Raw genomic sequence first — 19,759 nt, forward strand, 5'->3', positions numbered from 1 at the left:
CTGGTTAGCTGTGATCCCACTGACGTTGCTAGAATGAGAATTGCTATCTTTTTCATTAGGGGATTCAGCTTTGATGACAAGAAGAGAGATTATTCTAGCACATTATTGATAGAGAAAATGGAGCTGCTATCTCCAAATTTCCTTCACAGTGAGACATGTGTGACATCCAGCTCTCCTTGCACACCACGAGGATGGTGTAGTTGCTCAAATGCCAAAGACGACATAATTTAGCTTATGGAATCTGCACAGATGGTCAAGCCTGAGATGGAACTATCTCTTGGCGTAAGAGATCAGCAGTGAAAATCCTTTGTAGCCAGACTTTCTGACCCTAGAATCCACATAAAAATCTGTAGGGGGCTGACAGTTACGCTCTCCCTTTCATACTGTGCATCCAGGCTTGACTCCACAAGCTTGCCTTGTCCTTTGCCCTCACCATCTTCCCCCAGGATCCAGTGCTACAGTAGTTGATCCTAGTATCACTCGTATTTTTGGGGCAGGACAGCAATCCCTCTTATGCTGGGCATTTTGCATGCTTCTGCCTTTTTTTTTTTGTAACTCATTTTGTGTCATGCCTTTGTATTCCTGCCATGTCTTTGCAGCCTTGAGCAATTTCTGAACCCACCCGGGGGATAAAAACTTCTTGTACCTCTGGGATTGTATGTTCCCCATTGGCAGTGCTGCACTCTCTTGTTCTTGGGTTTGGGCTCCAAGAGGGCAGGTGCAGCTAACTGACCCCTCCAGTTTTCTGTCAGATAAGTGTGATGAGCCTATCAGGGCCTGGAGAAGGAAAAGGGGAAAGAGAGGGACACTGCACAGTGGGTAGGGACAGGGCTATGATAGGGAGAAGCATGTTTCCTGATGTCTTTTGTGCTCAGAAGGAGTCTGCGCTTCCACTGCAGCCTGATGCCATAGCACCTTCTGTCTTTTTTCTTGAGGTCCCATGACAACACATCCCAAAGAAACAGCCTTTTCCCAAATTTATTTATGCAGTTGTTATTGCTAGAAGAGCACATTTTGCCCAATGTTTCTGGTAGTTGGCTTAGGGAACCAGAATGGCTTTTTAGGATCATATCTTTCTCCATTTACCATTCTCTGCTTCTTTGTGAATCATTATGACAACAACAATTAAATGTCCTCCCATCTCCTATCACTGAAGAGTCTGTACAATCTGTGGTCTACCGAAGGCCAGTGTGGTATTGACTACAGAGAGCTGATGATGATTCCTTCCATCACTGTTTGACAGCAATCAAGAGGAGCGATGATACTGTGTGTGAGTCTGGGGGCCTTATGTTTGCATGAACCTGTATGATACTGTTCTACAGACTTCATGTGTGTCCCTCATTGCTGTGATTTAGGACAGGAATCATCCCATCCGTATGTTTATATTAAATGAGTCAGGTCAGCCTTGTCTTTATCTTGTGAGATCTTGCCTATGAATAAGCATAAGGAAAAGAGCGATATTCTTGATCCTTCCTCAGCAGAAATGCTTAGGAATTTTTGCTTGGGTAGTTTTTTGTAGTGCTTGAAAATAATCTTTGGAGCACCTTACTGCAATCTAGATACACAATGTATGGAGAAAGAACCTGATGAACAATCAGAGAGTGAGTTTCTCCCTCCTCCCATTTGGAAGGTGGAAATTTCCAGGAAGAGTGTCATTAACAAAGGCTTCCAATGACTTCATCTCGGTGGAGATGCAAGCTGATCCTGACAGCTGGGGAGGCTCTGTGTGTGTGTTTGAAATACTGTAGGACAGCTCTTAAGGCTGATTTTGGTCTCTGCTTTAGAGTACTTGGCAGTAGCTGGCTTTAAAGTGCAAGGGACTGGCAGCTGCTTCTCTCTGACTTTTAATGGGGGCAGAAGCTATGTGGAGTGCCAGTGACAAACTGCTTGCATGTGTATGAGCACTTGGGTAAAGACTGAAGAGCTGCCACATAGACTCTGAAAGTGTCCACTCTAAAATAGAAAAAAAAAAAAACTATTTCCCCTTGCCTTTCCTCTTCTCTTTTTTTAGGTCAGGTATCTTTAGCTAAATATGCGATTGATTCTCTTTTTTTATATGCCTTTTGTTGTCTTAGTATTGTCCAAAAAAAATTCTCAGTCTGTTTCAGTGTCACTTTTATGCTGTTCTCTGTGATCTTTATAACATTTCCTTTATAGTGCTCTGAAGGCACAATAGCATAAATTAATATTGAAAGTAGGGTTGTTATGGCCTTTCTGTGTGACTTGGCTAAATCTGCAGGCCCTTTTTTCCAGATGAGTAGTCAGAGGCATTACTACTTCTTTACCTCACTAAATTTGTGTGGGGAGGAGTTATTAATTAAATACCTGAATCAGTAGTATCGCAGATGCTAAGTACTCAGGTGCCAAGATACAGTCTACACACCTTGCTTGCTGGAAAGGCAAACCTCTGCAAGTACCTCACACCTGGAACTTGGTACAACTCTCACTGTATATTAAGAGCAAATGTGCTTTCCTTGAGGATTACAGGCTGTGTACATTTTCCCACACTGTTGGATGTTTGTACTGAGTGAGTGGTCTTGAGGGAGCATGAGAAGAGGAAAGCTTGAAACCAGTTAAAACTGCAAGACTAAAAAATTCTTTCTTGTCGTCTTCACTCTGTAGTTTTATAGCCTTGCAGTATTTGACTTATATGTTAGGTTTTCTGTGTGTACTTGTATTTTAGCAATGTACACAAAATGCCTTTTTAAGCCTTGCTGTTATCTGTGCTTGTAGTATTGCTGTCTTTTCCCTGTGCCTTCATTTACTTTTTATTTTATTTTTCCATGTTTTTTTTTCTTTATTTGCGGACTTCCAATTAATTCATATGTTTATTTTAATTCTGTCTTCCACCTCTTTTTCTGAAATCCTTAGTTTTTCTGTTTTTCTCTCTTGTCCTTGTTCCAACCTTCATTACCTTCTATTTTATTTAGTGTGTTCCAGGCCGAGAAAATTCAATAGATACTCAAGAAGCCAAAAATCTTCCTTTTGGCATTACAAAAGGTCAGATCCTAGTTCTCTTTTGTATTGTTGAAGTTGGTAGGATGCCTGTCAAGGAAGTGCTATGTATTGGTTTGTTGGTGGAACCCAAACCACAGATATCCCTTGGATCAGATACTCTGATTGTGGAAGTAAACAAAGCTCTGTTTCCCTCGACTGATACTGAGTCCCATTGGAATGCTTCCAGTTAATTTACTGAGAATTTGCTGAGCTTTATTCTTGCTCAGCTAAGTTTTTGTTGGCTGGATAGTTAATTACAGGTTTAAACTCATATTTGCTTTTAACAACTTAAAACAGTGGGAGTTTTTCTCCCTCTTTACCCATTTACTGAGTATTCTCTTATGAAGATGCATTGCTTCATTAAACATTTGCCTGCTCAGTCTGTAATGATCCTACTCCTTCCACTCTAAACACATTAATACATTGAAGAAAAAGAGCTTCACTTGTCTTCACTGGGATGAAGACATTCCACATTGTCTTTGGTGCTTGGGGCCTCTTTGACACAGTATATTTGGTGGCATAGCTGTGCTATGGAGGTCTCAGCAGGATCCACGGTGTAATTTCAGGTTGGCACATGGACTTTTTCCCACACTCTTGTGCTCTTAATGAACATTGTTGTGCAAAAAAGCTGAGTCTGGTAGCATTGCCATGGATTTTAGTGTCACATTTCTGATGTCTGGACTGATAATTATCTAAGTCTTAGCAGTTCCTAAAGATAGTTCTGATAGATTCATAACCATGTCACTGATGCTATCTTTTGCTGTTGAAGGTGCTGGTACAGATGTAGAGAAGGTTATATGCTAAAACACTCTATCTTTTGGGTATTTTTTTCATCAGGATTTTCATAGTCTTTTTTAGCCTGTAAGGAAGTGAAAATTATGTTTAATCCTCACAATATGGTGAAAACAGCAGGATTTTTATGCCTCTGCAAAATTAAGCATTGGAGACTACTGCAGCTCTTTGCTCTTTTACCCCAGTCCATTCCTGCAGTATCACTGGTGGAAAACTGCTGTGTACGAGTAGTAGGTGATGAGATGATCCCTACTACTTCTGCGATGGTGAGTTGGACCGCTCTTCTACTCTTTCAGTGCAGCACGGTAGCAAGGCACATAAATGTGAAGGGAAAAGAAAATAGGTGGCTGCTTTTTTGTGGGGACAGACCTTCTTGCCGCAGCACCCAGGGCTGTGGGAGGGAGGAGCAGATTGCCAGCCTGGAGCTGCCAGAGGGAGCAGCTGCCGCCTCCAGCTTGGCCTCCGAATGGGCTGCACATTTTAGCAAGTACTTAGCACTTTTGATCAGGCTGGGTAAAAACAACTTCTGTAGCTCATCTCCTACTGTAGCAGATTTCTGTCTAATCTAAAGACCGGACACTGCAGTGACCCAAGAGCCATAGGGAGAGATGGCACAGATGCACTCAGTGCAGTGGGCTTCTTTTCTGTAAAACCTGTTTGACATGTGTCATGCAGGGCTCTCTGTTGGTTGTGGAGATGCTGCCTCACCTCCCGTTCCTCACAGGGAGCTCTTCAGCTCTTCGTGCTGTGCTTACTTCCCTTGATAATGGTTTTGCTTTTCCAGGGTTAACTTCACAAGAGAAATGGCTAACAACTTCCTTTCTTTTTGAGAAAAGAATGAAACTTTATGGTACAAGATCTCCGTGTTACGGAGCCAGAGCATAAACTTTATGTTTAGGCTCTTGGGCAATCTCTCTTTTGATCAATAAATATGTTGAAAAGTGGTGGTGATACAGGAAATTGCAGTGAGAGGTGGACTTTTGTCATTCCCAAGCCATAGCATTGGACTAATCACACATAATGTACATACTCTCAAGATGTTTTTTCCTGTGGGGTTGCCGACATACTAAACCTCAGCAAAAGGGCTAAATAAAGTGTGCATTATGTGTTTGAAAGATTCCATGACATGTTTAATCCATGTTACTCTGATGTGCCAAAAAATGCAGTTAGTATGTGAATTCTGCAGGCAAATATAATTGCAATACAATTTCTTCTTCTTCCTGTACAATTACACACATCCTCCCTGCAGGGATGTTATTGTTCAGTGGACTACACTGTGTGTATGAAAAAAAAAAAATCATTTATATGTAAATATAACATGAAAGCTGCAAATATCCAAGCTGCTACAGAGACAAAGGGCATGCACATGAAAACAAATGGACCTGGTGTGGTTAGAAATTCATAGTTTACCATAATAAGGGAAAAAATAAATGAGGTTGTCTTTGAAACCTTATAGGTCAGCATTTTAGACTTTTGTATTTGTGTTCCAATTAAAGAAGAAAATGGAAAAGCTTCCGGATATTTACTATTTTTAAGCCAAGTTGCAAGTAGAGAAGAAGAAACACTATTTTTCATATGTTCTATTAGCAAATTAAATGCCATGAAAAAATTTTTTTGATTGGCTTGCACATAGTTTTATGTGAAGTTTGGTTGGTTTGGGGATTGAGTTTTTGGCAATTGTATTTATTTCTTTTTCTCCGTCTTAAATGTAAAGAAAATTTTCAAGAAAAATGGTAGTAGAAATTATTTCCGTGGGTCTTGACAGTAGCTCACAAACTACTATGAGGTACAGGAAATAAGCATTCAAAAGCAAGAAGGAAATAGGGGAAGAAAACAAGGAGATGATGGATTTTTGTGGTGTCTTCTAACATTATTTGGTTTGCGTAATTTTTTGTTGTTTTAAGGTACCTTAGAAAGGAAACACTTTAACTATGATTTGTACTTAAAATAACATAAATTATTTTTAAGATAAGTTTACATTAATCATCACAAATTCCTCACTTACCAGTCGCTTGCTGGAGATCCAACTCCTAACTCCTGCTAATGCACCTTCTACTTTAGCAAGGGAAAATGTAATTTATTTTTATGGGTATTTTAGAAAAGTCTGCTTTTAAAAACAAACCAGTGCCTCCTCTAATAAGTATTAAAACCTGAACCTGTGTAATTTGTAATGAGCATAGTCTATCCTCTTAAAAGTGTCCTGGGGATTTATGTACTAAACTCAGATTAATGCTAATAGGAGGTACCTGAATAAATACTCTGCTGCACTGATAGCATAATAGATCATTTATTTGGTATTGCCTTTCACTTTGCTTTCATTTATTTCTATTTTTTTAAACCAAATTGGGATTGGAGTTTATGGTATAAGGAACTTCTCTTCCTCTTTGCAGGTATGCTTTTAAGAAGAGTATTGACGGTGAGGAAGTCCCTACGTTAGTCATTTTTTGCTAATCCCACCGAAGAAAATGAAGCCACACTTCAGCTTTGCCGATCCTTTTCCCACCACTGTTGGCTGAATGAGAAATGGTTGTGTGATTATGCTGACACCCCAGCATGCATTTGGTAGACCTGTGGCTAACTCGTTCCCTCTCCATGTGTCTGCTCTTACAAAGTTTTGTCCTCATGATACTGTGCTTTCATTCTGCCAGTATGTGCCCGAAAGGCTGCCTCTGTTCTCACTCCGGAGGTTTAAATGTCAGCTGTAGCAATGCAAACCTCAAGGAAATACCCAGAGATCTTCCTCCAGAAACAGTCTTACTTTATTTGGACTCCAATCAGATAACGTCTATCCCCAATGAGATTTTTAAGGACTTGCACCAACTGAGAGTCCTCAATTTATCAAAAAACGGGATTGAATTTATAGATGAACATGCCTTTAAAGGGGTGGCAGAAACCTTGCAGACTCTGGATTTGTCTGACAACCGGATTCAAAGCGTGCACAAAAACGCTTTCAACAACTTAAAGGCCAGAGCCAGAATTGCCAACAACCCTTGGCACTGTGACTGCACGCTGCAGCAGGTGTTGAGGAGCATGGCTTCCAACCACGAGACAGCCAACAACGTCATCTGCAAGACCTCCGTGCTGGATGAACATGCCGGGAGACCTTTCCTCAATGCTGCCAATGATGCCGACCTCTGCAACCTTCCCAAAAAGACTACCGATTACGCCATGCTGGTCACCATGTTTGGCTGGTTCACCATGGTGATCTCATACGTGGTTTATTACGTCCGTCAAAATCAGGAGGATGCAAGGAGGCACCTTGAGTACTTGAAATCCCTGCCAAGCAGGCAAAAGAAACCAGATGAAGCCGATGACATTAGCACTGTGGTATAGTATTCTGAATACAATGACTGCCTTTGCGATGGAAACTAGATTTGGATGACACTAAAACCAGAGGTTTACTTCTAACATTCATTGTAAACATTAAGACTTTTTTTTTTTCCTTTTTCTTTTTTTTTTTTTTTCTCCTGTTTAACTGAATTACGCCACTGTTGAGCTTTCTAACAGAGTTTTGTCTGGGTGGTATACTTTAATTATTTCTCTGGTATCCTAAAGCAAGTGAATTAATATGTAAACCTTAGTTTAGACCCATTCCACTATTTAATAATGAAATTTATTTTTTTAATTTAAAAACCAAATAAAAGCTTAACTTTGAACCATGTAAAACAGAGTAATTTATTGATCAGAAACCTGTCTGGTGCCAGAGCATATTGAGTTTGATCAATGCTCATGAGGTGGAAGTTGAGAGCAATAATGAAGTGGACTGTGAGAAGTTTGGGAGCAGAGAGTCCCCGAAGGGCACTTCTGTCCCCAGGGCACAAGGTGAAGAGCTGGTGAATGGTGGCCCATCTGTGGGCTGCTCGTTGTGATGAGAGAATGCCCTGACTTCAGGAGAAGGGAATGGAAACTCAGGTAGGATCCTGGAGAGTGTTTTGGCAGTACTGGGGAGAAACCAACATGAAGGTCCAACATTAGAGAACACGAAAGAGAGTTAAGTAGGGAAATGGGGCTAGTTTTCATCTTATACCCACTTACTGCCACCCATGAGCTTCAAGCAGATGTCCTGAGCGCTGGGGAGGGCAGCAGGATGGCAAGAGCAAACTTAGTCATACTGTTCAAACTAGAGCACCAACCGTGATGGGAAGAAAAAGAAAAAAAATAAATAAAATTAGTCTTTCTAATCTGTATATGGGCTCATAACTAAAAGTGGATTCATTTTTTTGGATGCAACATATTTTTAAAAAGGCTGAACAAAGTAAAATTGAATATATAGGATGAGCATATTCTGTTGTGTGTTAGACAAGATATTTTTATATGATTTTATGGATAAATGCTTAGGAAAATAAAAAGCTCATGAGGTTAAACTCAGCCTTGAATATAAAATGTATATTTTATATTTTCTATTCTCATAGATAAAGTTTTTGAAGGGAACAAATTCACAAGAATGTGTTTCTCTTATCATTTTATTATGGTGATAAAGGACATTTATCTCTGGGTCCCTATAAATTCAGTCTAACTAACACTGGAATACAGATTGTAGCAGTGTGGATTAAAAAATTTGAAAGGACAGCCATAAAATTTTCAAAAAATTCCAGAGTAGTATCTCCCATTAGATTATCCATTATCTCTGTTATGCTGTTATGAGTGTATTCTTTTACATTTCAGAGGGCACAAGGTTATTTATCTTATTTCTTTCAGAACACTGTTAAAAAAATACCACCTCTAAAATCTATTATAAATCAGTGAGACAACAGGGGAAAAAAAGACTTTTTTTTTTTTTTCAAATGTGCACAGAGTCAGCTTTTTATTTCATCTTTTTGGCCAGAGTCCAGAGTAGTTGTTCTTCTGACTGACTCCACTTGTGTGCACTGTTTTCTCAAAAAGCCGTTGGTATTTCTGATGAACCATTTTTGGAACCTTAAGAGAATGTTAATGTTTGTAAAGGGCAGAGTCCATCCAAAATACCTGCTTTCTGCCATCCCCAAAGTAAAAAAAAAAGTTTTCTAAGGAAAGGAGGCTGTTAATTATGCATCCTGTTTAGTTTGTATTTTATACAGTTCGTTTTTCAAGTTCTGTCTTACCAAAATTTCCACTTTTGCAGAAGTGCTGTCTGCAGCCTCACAAGCTCTATGTGACTTCTTGCAGGAGCCAAAAGTGGTTGGAGCAAATACAAATGTGAATTTGAAGAGATCAGATAAAATATTATACTGTATTAATAGTATAACAAAACTTGCCCAACAGGACATATCCATGAGAGGGTACGCAGAGGCCTGTAGGGCCTCTGAATAGGTGGATACAAGTTCGTTCCTTGATCCAATTCTCTTATTTTCTGTAAAATCTCCTTATGGGTAAAATTTGTCTTGTTTCTGTTGCTGTGCTGCTCATGCAATATTTTGGATGTCAGCTAGTATACTACTTCTGGAAAACGCAGGGAGGACTAGCTAAAAGAAGAGAGTAAACAGGAGGTACTGACTTACTCTGGAATGTAGTGCTCTTTATTCAGAACTAAGTACAGGAGTTCCCCCACAAAATTTGGACAAAGTGATTTAAAAAGAAATGTTTACAAAAATCTTTAGTGTCTGTCACTTGCAGATTTTTAAAATTTGTTTTCAAGCAGGTTTTATTTAAAATGAAAACAAGCAACTCTCTTCACCCAAACTGACTGAGAAAGCTATCTAAATAATTTATCTTCAGTTTTTCCAATTTTTTCAACATATTACTTGATCCATAAGATCGGTTCTGGAGCTGGTGCACTCTTACACCAGCTGAGCTTCTGACCCCAGGTGTTATAAATCCTGAGCAAAACCAATTTGAACCCAGCTAAACTGTATTCAATAGAATGGCTCTGGAAGGCTGGTTTCACGTCAGTTCTCTGGGTCAAATGATTTTCCGTTGTAGATTCCCTATCAAACATCTCATCACAAAACTGTTTTCTTTTAAAGCCAATACTGAAATCTCTGTTTAAAATCTAAAAATAAAGGTAATGCTCTAACAAGTAGATGGTAGATGTAAACTCCTCAGGCTGAATTTCACTGATGAGGGGGAAAAAAATAAATCACTGTTCTCAGCTATGCTGACATAGCAGTGCTAGTATTCATGACAACTCAAGTATTTAACAGTGCTAGTACTCATGACAACTCAAGTATTTAAGTTGCACTTGTTTATTTCAATGAAAAGAAACAGAAAAGTTAAAAACCTTTAGCCTTAGAAGATACATGTTTTTATCATGTTTACTACACACCTTTCTGTCCAAAGCTTCTCTGTGTAGGGAAGCCCTGCCCTTTGAAGTCAATGGCAAAAAACTTTTAAAGCTTTGATTGCATAATATTTTATGGAGTTTTCTCAAAACTGTTTAACTCAAAAATGAGTAAATCAGTGTGTTTCTAGCTGTGACACATTCGCATATAAATACAGATGAGAGGAAATGGATGTTTCCGTAGTCACAGGAGACAGCTTATGACAGAAAATTAAGAGGGAAATGCATAACTCTGTGATTGTTAATTTTTTTAATTAAGATACTTCAGGAAAAGTAGGGCTTGGGATCAATAGGTTAAATGAGATTTATCTCACTATCCTAATTAAAAAAAAAAAAAGTTTTGTTTCTAAATGTTAAAAGATATCTCTCAGCATATTTTTTTTTCTTAAAACTAAAGTTGAATTTTCTCGGCTAATTTTGTAGTGTTACTACACTCTGCAGTTGAAAACTGTGATGATGTATTTGGGCTGAATATATTCATACTCATACTTTATTCTATCTACTTGATATATTTACTCTATACATTCTATATACTCTTATTTTATTCTGTTATCAGGTTTTTGCAGAATTAGCTACAAATACCTTCACCACTAATACATGTTATAAGTTTTCTTCAGTAGCAAGATTTTGCCTCAACATTGCCCTAACTTTCTGAGGCTGACATCCCTTTGGCAGTTTCCAGGGGAGCTCATCATTGCTGGGAGCTCCTCATCGAAGGATGGGTTTTATTCCAAGCATTTTATTATTTATATATGTGTGTATATATATATATATGTATATATATTATTTATAATTCCAAAGCAAGAAGCAGGAAACAGACAGCATTAATAGGTGGTAGGCACGTTGACTGGTCTTTTTGAGGAGAAAAAGGTGCCTGACAGGCAACAAATCTTTCAGTATGCTTTGCTGAGGAAGGAACAATTTTCAGGTGCTTTACATGGTGGAGCAAGCTAACAAATAAAAAACAAATCAGAACTTTTTAGTTCCAAACATATCAGAAACATGAATCCTGTAAGGGCCGAGAGCTAATCAAGTTACTGCAGGAGCACTGTGTTTGGGTAAATGTTTTGAATGCAAATGGAAGCACATGTGAGAAGAGGAAAAGATGTTGTATTAGGGGTTAAAAGACAAGAACCAAAAGTGAGAAGAAATCGCTTTCTTGAAGGAGGATGGTTACCAAAATTTTTGAGATGTCCCAGAGATCTCAGACTGGGTCCACTACTGTGCAAGATATTTCTAAATGATCTGGAAAAGGGAGTTAATAACGTGCTGATAATATTTGTAGTTGATAAGGAGTTACTTGGGGCAGTCCAACCTACAGCTAACTGTGAAGAAATACAGAAGGTTCTCACATTTCTAAGTTATCAGATGATAATAAAATGAAGGCTGGCTTTAGTGTGAATAATTGCGAAGCACTGCAGAGGGCACATCCTTTTGCTACAAACACAAGAATAGTCTCTAAATTAGCTATAATCACATGGAAGAAACGTCTTGGAGGCACAGTGGGAAGCCTTTCAACACCTGAAATTATTATGAGTAAAATAGACAGCCAAACAGCATGGTGGAACAACACTACAAACCACTGCATAAAATCTGTGAGAAATTCATATCTGAAACATCAGACTCGGTTCGAGTTCTGCTCATCTCCAAAACCATAAATCTGTGGTCCAGAACTATGTGAAGAAGTGGAGACATCTAGAAGATGTGGAGAAAGGCAGTAACTCGTGAAGAATCTGAGGTGGTTTCCATAGGAAAACAGATCAAACAGTCTGGATCTCTTCAGCATGGGGGTGAAATGCCAGAGGAAGAGAAGGTAAAATGTGGAGCAGAACACAAAAAACTGATCAGAAATTAGAGCAGTACTGATTAAGGATTATCCAGGTGTTTTTTTTTTTGTTTTGTTTTTGTTTTTTAAATATATTTTTTGTTACAGAGCATGTGTTTAAGTGATAAAACACAAGATACTGTAGTGAAGAAAACACATATTAAAAGGTGGGATTCCATAAATTTATTGAAGTCGTGGTCACTAAAAGTATTTAACAATGTTAAGGTTGGTGCAGATAAAATTTGCAGGTCAGAGAACCCCAGATCTGCCCATTGCAGGGAGAACTTCCGTAGGAAAGGCTCACATCTGTGCTTCTGTTGACAGACTGAGGGAGTTGGGGTTGTTCAGTGTGGAGAAGAGAAGGCTCTGGGGAGACCTTCTAGAGTCCTTCCAGTGTCTAAAGAGGGCCTGCAGGAAAGCTGGGGAGGGATTCTTTGTCGGTGGGTATAGTGATAGGACAAGGGGTCATGGTTTTAAAATAAAAGAGGGTAGATTTGGATTATATGTAAAGAAGTTCTTCTCTCAGAGGGTGGCGTGGCACTGGCACAGGCTACCCAGAGAAGCTGTGGATGCCCCATCCCTGGAGGTGTTCAAGGCCAGGCTGGATGGGGCTTTGGGCAGCCTGGTATGGTCGGAGGTGTCGCTGCCCATGGCAGGGGGTTGGAACAAGGACATCTTTAAGGTCCCTTCCAACCCAAACCATTCTGTGATTCTACAGTTCTGTTCTGCCTGAGGTGCCACTGGGTTCTTGAAGAAGGGAAGGTGAACTTGGTTTTACAGCACCGCTGCTCTCACACATCCAGTGGGAGGCAAACTGTGCTGCACTACCCTCCTAGTGAGACACACTGTAGTGTAGGGGCTTTTGTGCAGACAAGGAGTTTCACATATATGGAGTGGGAATGAAACCCAGGAAAAACAAAACCACATTTAACCACTGACAAATCCTCACTGTGAGCTGCAGCACTAGCGGCCAGGCAGGGTTCAGGCACTCGTTGTTGAGTTGTGCCAAGACTGTGTTAACTGAAGCAGTGGGAGTTTTTCACTGTTATCTATGGGAAAGTTATTTGGAAGTCGTTCCTGAGGTGCTTTGATGCTACTCTTACACCCCACCTTGTGGTCCACTCAAAAAGGATTTCCCAATAGGCTCTTCTTACAACACTAAAGCTTTGTTTTTCACATAGAAATCCCTTCATCATTGCCTGTTTTTTCAGGTGTGACAATACAATGAAAGTATGAGCACTTCAAAGTGATGGGGCAATATCTTGGCTTCTTTAGTTTTGGGTGGTCTACAAGTCAGTTAATTTGAGAAGTGAAACTAACCAGCAAGCATTGAATACAGATTAGATGCCATACCATGTCAATATATGAAGTATGTGCTTAATGTATGTCTATACATATGTGAGTATGTATGCATGCAAGTCATCCATGTCTCACATTCTTTCACACTTCCCTGAGGTTTGCATGTGCGTATGAGTGTGTCAGATACATGTATGCATGTGGATAAAACAGGAAGTCTTTTGGATTTAGCCGTGAAATAGATTGCTTCAAAGGTGTGATTCATGCTGCTTCTGAGCCAAGTACACCTCCATCCTCAGCCTTGCATGGTGCCCTCAGTAGTCCCAGCACCAGCTGCACACAACAGGAAAGAACATGGGATGACTGGCATGGCTTATCCTCTTCCCTTTCTGAAAGCATTAGTCAAACCTGTCAGTTGCCATGTAAAGCTGTTGTAGACCTTTGTGAGCCATCGTTTATTTTTCTTCTGGCTCACAAAAAGCAATACAATTTTCTAGTAGGAAAAATAGTTGAGTGAATGATGTAATGCCTTTTAGCTCATAAGAAGCAGTCCTGTTTGTAAAAGCTGGAGAGTGGAAACGTGACTAGTGTCCCTGGATCTGTTCTCCCTTCTGCACTTGTTAATGAGTAGGTTTTTGGCACTACAAAGTGTTTGGCTATGTTTTTCTCCTAGGAGATAGCTATGCCCCTTACAGGAGCTTTCTTGAGATGGTTCTGAGTCTGAATACAGCTGCTAAGGCCAGCAAAAGCTCCAGAATTAAAAATGCATGTTTTTAAGCTTTCCTTATTGCTGGGAAATTTGAGAAGCAGTTAAGTATTTGGGAATTCAAACATGCATTATTTTTAATGCTGCTTTGAGGTTTCAAATGCACATTGTGAGCATCCTGCTTGTTCAGTGGGGCAGTTTGCATGTAGTATTCATAAAGACACAACAATCTCCAAAGCCTGTAAGTGGCAGATTAAACTGGGCATTGAAGGGGAAAAAAAGTCCCATGTTGAACAGTCTGTTTAGATATCTTTACCCCTTGTAATTATTAGTCTCTGTCTTATCATCAAAGTTTGTGATTGCTAGATTTTTATAGCTCCATCTTTATTTGCAAAAATAGGTCTTCCAAAGCAAATCTGACCAAACAATATTAAGAAGATGATTGAATTTTAACATATGTTAAATGCTGGGTTTCTTTGTATGTCTATCTGCATTTTTTTTAAAAAATCATTTAAAGTTATCATTTTCCTTAAATAAGAGTGGCTATGAGACCATATTCTGATATTCTTTCAGGTGTGCTCTGAAAGTTATAAAGAAGCAAGGAAAAAACTGGGAAGGAAACACAAACTCCAGAATTTTCAGGTCTTCTTCTTAAATTGAAGCTGGACAAAAAAATAAATAAATAAATAAATTAAAAGGTCCTAGCACAGTCTATTCTTGTTTCTTCCTTTGAGGATTAGCTTTGTGCTTAACACTGCATTTCATGGTTTACCAATTTTTCATTTCTCTACCTAAGCCAGATTAACATTTGCTTTCTGCAAAGACTTATTGATGGAGCTATTGGCATCAGAGAACACGGAGACATTTCACGTGGGCTGAAAGAAGAACTGTGAGTGCAACAAATAAGCTCTCTGGACAATATTTTTGTACGCTGTTAATTAAATTTAGTGGCAAAGGAAAAGAGTTGTTGTTGAATTAATGTCCTGCTGGAGAGATTTCAGATTCTCAGGTAGATAATGCCTTTTGTATTCTTTACATAGCTGTATAAGGTGCAAACCACACATCTTTTTGTTCCTGTATTTCAGCAGCTATGGTTCTGGTTGCTATTACAGAAGACAAAACCTCTTACCCCTTTCTTGTTGCAGTCAAACTCTCCAACACTGCACTACACCAAGCCAGTTTGATTCGTCAAGAAGGGGACGTCTGACCACTTCACAGTTATAGTCAAAATGTTAGAATTTTTCCCCCTCTCTTTATTCTTTTCTTGTTTAATATTACCGTTGTTGTTGAATAACATTCCCATGAGTGATTTTTACATTAGATTTTTACATTTCATCTTCAACAAGCTTGTTTTCTCTTAACAAAAAATGTTTCCTGTTGCTATGAATGGTGGGCTTCACTGTGAAATACATGCATGGATGAGCATAGATTTACTCTTTTCTCAAGTTTTTTACAAGATTCTTGAACTGATGAATATAGCAGGATTTCTTACAAAGAAAATGAGATATGCCTATGCAAGATATTTTTTTTTAATGGCTGATCAATAAATGAACAAAGTATTATTTCTGAAGTTCTGAAGGAGAAAAAGATCTGTTTAGAAGAGCTAGGTAAAATATAAAGGTATTCTTTCAATAGACAAGGTGTGCAATACTTTAAAACATTTATTTCTCTTCAAAAACTGTAGCAAATCTGAAAATATAGTTGAAAACATCGTGCTAGAAGCAAGTTGTAACAATGAAAATTACTTTTATATAAAAAAAGAAATCTCTATCATGGGTTCTAACATTGTGATGTACCAAAATTCCCGGCCCAACTTGATATTATGCTTTATTTGTTAGCAGCCTTCCTTCCCAAATCCAGGAATGCACTCGGAACTCAATGTAAGACAGCAAAAGTTTTGCCATTGCCTTCAGTGGGTTCAGGTTATTGGAGAATAAATGAGTTATTGATAGAGAGTGAACTGAGTGACTATTATGGTGGCTGTTTTTGTGCTTTGGCAGTTAATGTGGGTTTCACATCTACATAATGGTATCACACAGATTTGTAGTGGTGCACCCTCACACTTCATAGCAGCAAAGAGGGACTAGCCGTTCCTTATACTGGTGGCCAACAACTGTGACAATTGTCTTAATTTTTTATTGTTTGTATGACAAAAGACAGATGGTGCCTTTTTGTGTCTGGCTGTACATAGACCTCTCTGCAATCTGAAAGTGAATGTGTACAATTTTAGGCTTTTCCAGTGGAAAAAAAAAAAAAAAGGTATTTAAGCAGGTTGACTGCATGTTATTAGCTTTCGGTAAGGGGTTCATCCAGCATCACCCACAAAGTTACTTTATAGCAAAATTGCTGGAGTCAGCCGGCTTCTGGAAAATAACCACCATTATTGTTTAAATGCTTGTATTCCAGTATTTGCCCTCAATTACTGCTGTTCTGCACCACTGTGTACTCCGTGAACAGCACTGTGCAGGTGAGCAAAAGTTGTCTTGGAAGAAAGAAGCTTTGAATTTTCAGGCTGTCATGAGGGGATGGAGGAATGGTCTTTCATGGAAACTACCTCAATTAAAAACACAATGGTACGTAATCGTGGACCTGAGGAGACCCGACACACATTTCATGCCTGGCCCCTGACTGCCTCATTAAATAGATGCCATACACAGAGAACAAATGGTTTGGGCTGAGGAGAATGAGTCATACATAGATGAGCTGCTTTTTCTGAAAACCCACTGAAATGCAATGATTAAATACACTTTACATTTGGAAAATCCTGCAGGCAAGTCTTTAATCAGTGTTGAAATGCTTTCTCTTCTGATGCCGGTAGATTTGTTCTGACACAACATGGCGATGACTAGAGGTGTGGCAGTCAGATTTAGCTGGTAGAGGCATATGGGTGATGGCTGCTCAGGGTACGTGAGTGCAGCATTAGGTGTCTGACAGTGTGCTCTTTCTGCTGCACGTGTTGGATGGAACTCAATGGAGAACAAACTTTTCAGTACAAACTGAAAAGATACCCGTTGAAAGGTCATCATCTGGCTCACAATTTGGAGAGTGGGCTGATGGCACCCCTCTCAGCAAGCCTGCTGAAGCTGTTCCTGATGAACTTGCTTTGAAATACCATCTCTTACCCCTTGCGGAAAACTGCATTGGTTCATGACTCATGGACTTCAGCTCTTTCAGCCTCCTGTCTGCACACATGTGCGTGTACTCACATGGGTGCAGTCTCATTTGACTCAGCTCAGTCTTGTATTTAGGAAAGCGAGAATTAAAATGCCCCACATTGTGCATTAGTGTGTACAGAGATGGTGGACTTTCGTGGCAGCAATACCCTGAGAAACCTATCCACAGGCTTGTAGGAATGGGTGGGGAGAGGGTCAGAGGGTGCTCACCATGATCATGTGCTACTTCAGTATTGATACAAAAAGTTCTTGATTGTTTCAAGTCTTCTATATTTCTTAGTTGCCCAACATTGGAACCTTTTCTGTAAAAATGAAGGCACAATAATTAAATCATTACTTATCACTGCCATAATCTAGACACACTATTACTGCATGTTATAAATCACATCTGAGCCTGCCAGGATGCTTCCACCTGGGGCCACTTCCCCAAGGCCAAGAGTCAGCTAAGTTCTCTATGCATCCCTGCCCAACCATGGGGCACCTGCCTCTGAGCAAAACAGGCCTTGGTCACCTGACAGCTACGCTTGGGGTGTTCTCCGTGTCCTTTAGTGGCAATGTGGACAGGCATCTGCCTGTCTGTCAGATGTTGCATATTTCTGTGTGTAGACTTCATTTCCTATGAGGTGGTCAGGTAGCTGGGCAGGGTAAGGGTAGTGGGAATCTGGTCCTTGTGCTCCCAAGGCTGAAGGATTAGCTGGGGTAGATCATGGAGGAGCTGATTTGATGCAAGAGGTTATGGGAATGCCTGGAAAGCTAGAGAAAAAACGTAACCTGGTAATCTGTATTTGGGAGAAGCCTTGAGCTCTCTGCAGAGAGGGAAGGGTGGGAAAGGCTGAGGTAAGATGAATACCTTGTGAGGATGCTCTGTGTGGGGATATTCAATTATTCAGAGAGCTGCTGAGAAGGGAGAGGGGGATGCAGAAGTTCCCCTGTTCAGTCACTGTGAGCCTTGCTGATGCAGTAAGTTGTTTTCCACCTTCCATAACATCATTGCCACTGCTCCTGTTTGGGATCAAGGCCATGCTGGGAGAGAGGGATGTTAGGATGCTTGTGCTCCTGATTGAGGAGATCAGTTGCCCAGTCCTACCTGTCCCAGCCAGGGGATTTCTTCCTCATCAGCCCTGAGGCCTCCTTGGCATGGGGACCTGGGTTGATAGGGGACATCCCACTGCTGGCCCTGCTCCTGGACACTGCAAGGTTGGTTCCCAATGAGCAGGGTGGCAGAGACACACATCAACTTCAAAGAGGAGAGGTATTTCTCTTTTCAGACAATGAGTAGTAAATAATATCCATGCTCTGCTTTCCCACAGAAGGGCATTTAAACCAGCTGTATATGTCTTTGGAGACACGGAGAAGATGTAGTGAAGGAGGGAGCAGGCTATATAAATCAAGTCATCCCTTTCATGCTTCCCTCTGCTTTGTCTGTCCTTTTAAAAAATTCATCTGCTGTGGGACCACCTACCCTTGCTTCACTGCTTTATAAGTAGATGTAAGAGAAAATAGTAGAGGGTCAGATCCTTACGTGCAGAAGTGTAATGTAGTTCCACTAAAATGAAAGGAGCTGTTCCCATTTGTCATGAGGAAGGTCCTCTTATAGAACACACTTCTAACTGTCAGCATATTCACTGAGCATGAGGGAAAGAAATCTGGGGTATTTGGGGAGAAATATTTGGTCCAGCTGGTTTAAAGCTCTTTGTTTTTCCGACTTCAGTTGTGCCTGGGATTTACTGTCAGAGGGAAAGATACTGATACAAGGGCTTGGGTTGGCACAAGTTTCTTTCATCATAAACTTAAGCTGTCAGGGCTAAGTAGAACAAGAAGAATAGGGATTTGTGCCTCCACTCAAATGATGACAGCTTCAAGGCTTGCTAGATAACAAAGAGAATCTCATTTTGATTATGATCACCAGTGAATATTGAAAAGGGTCATACAATTTCATCAGTGCATAGAAGGACAAGAAGCATCTACATGAACTCCTCTCCCACCTTAAAGGCAGCAGTGTTTCCTGGCTTGTAGCCCAAAGGCTGTGAAGGCCAATAGGACTTTTGTTGTTTGTTTTTTTTCCCTAGAGTAATGTGGTACAATATTAAAAATATCTTTTGCTGCACTGCAAGGGCAGTAAAGCAAGGCTAGTAAAGAGCAGTTATAATCTAACTAGAAAGTACCAGGGGCAAATGAAAATCTTCTTCTTGTAAAAGCATTCTAGTACACTACAAAGACATGGCGGTAGAAAAGGTGAGAAGTCTGTGTGCATTCAGATGACTTATTAAGAACTTGTTAGTATTGCTATTGATTTATCCTCTGGACAACTGACAGTAGACCAATTAGTCCACCAGAATACACATACATATATATTTGCCTGTGTGTGTGTAAATAGGTGTGTACCTGGCAGGGCGAGTAGTATCTTGTGAGAGCAAAATGATTTATACTGAACCTTATTTTCTGATATTTTTCTCCCAGTTTCTTACTCTTTCCCCACTTCCTAGCATGTTGTTATAGTTAAATCTTCCTTGAACTTTTTTTTTTTTTTTCACATTGTTTGCCAGTGAACAGGGTCTGTTTAGCAAGTTGCTAAAACTGAGGTGCTGTACATTTCACACTAAAATGCAAATATGTTCTTCAGTTGAGTCAGGACGTACCACTTTGGAAGTACCTCCCTCACCCAATAAGATTTTAAACAATTACACATCTTTTAAAATATCAGTCTCAGGCCT

At 39.8% G+C, this 19,759-nt stretch overlaps 1 protein-coding gene across 5 annotated transcripts in view; it reads left to right on the plus strand.

The window, feature by feature from the left end:
- Positions 1 to 7,449, plus strand: part of LRRC3B (leucine rich repeat containing 3B) — a 47,107-nt gene extending 39,658 nt beyond the window's left edge. For all 5 annotated transcript variants that reach the window (XM_080579153.1, XM_080579155.1, XM_080579151.1 and 2 more), the window contains one exon: positions 6,180 to 7,449. In XM_080579153.1, coding sequence (XP_080435279.1) covers positions 6,343 to 7,122 — 780 coding nt within the window. In that variant the 5' untranslated portion in view covers positions 6,180 to 6,342 and the 3' untranslated portion in view covers positions 7,123 to 7,449. The remainder of the gene's footprint in view (positions 1 to 6,179) is intronic.
- The last annotated feature ends 12,310 nt before the right edge of the window (positions 7,450 to 19,759 follow it).

The sequence above is a fragment of the Anser brachyrhynchus genome (assembly GCF_964034855.1).
Source record: "Anser brachyrhynchus genome assembly, chromosome: 2".
NCBI lineage: Eukaryota > Metazoa > Chordata > Aves > Anseriformes > Anatidae > Anser > Anser brachyrhynchus.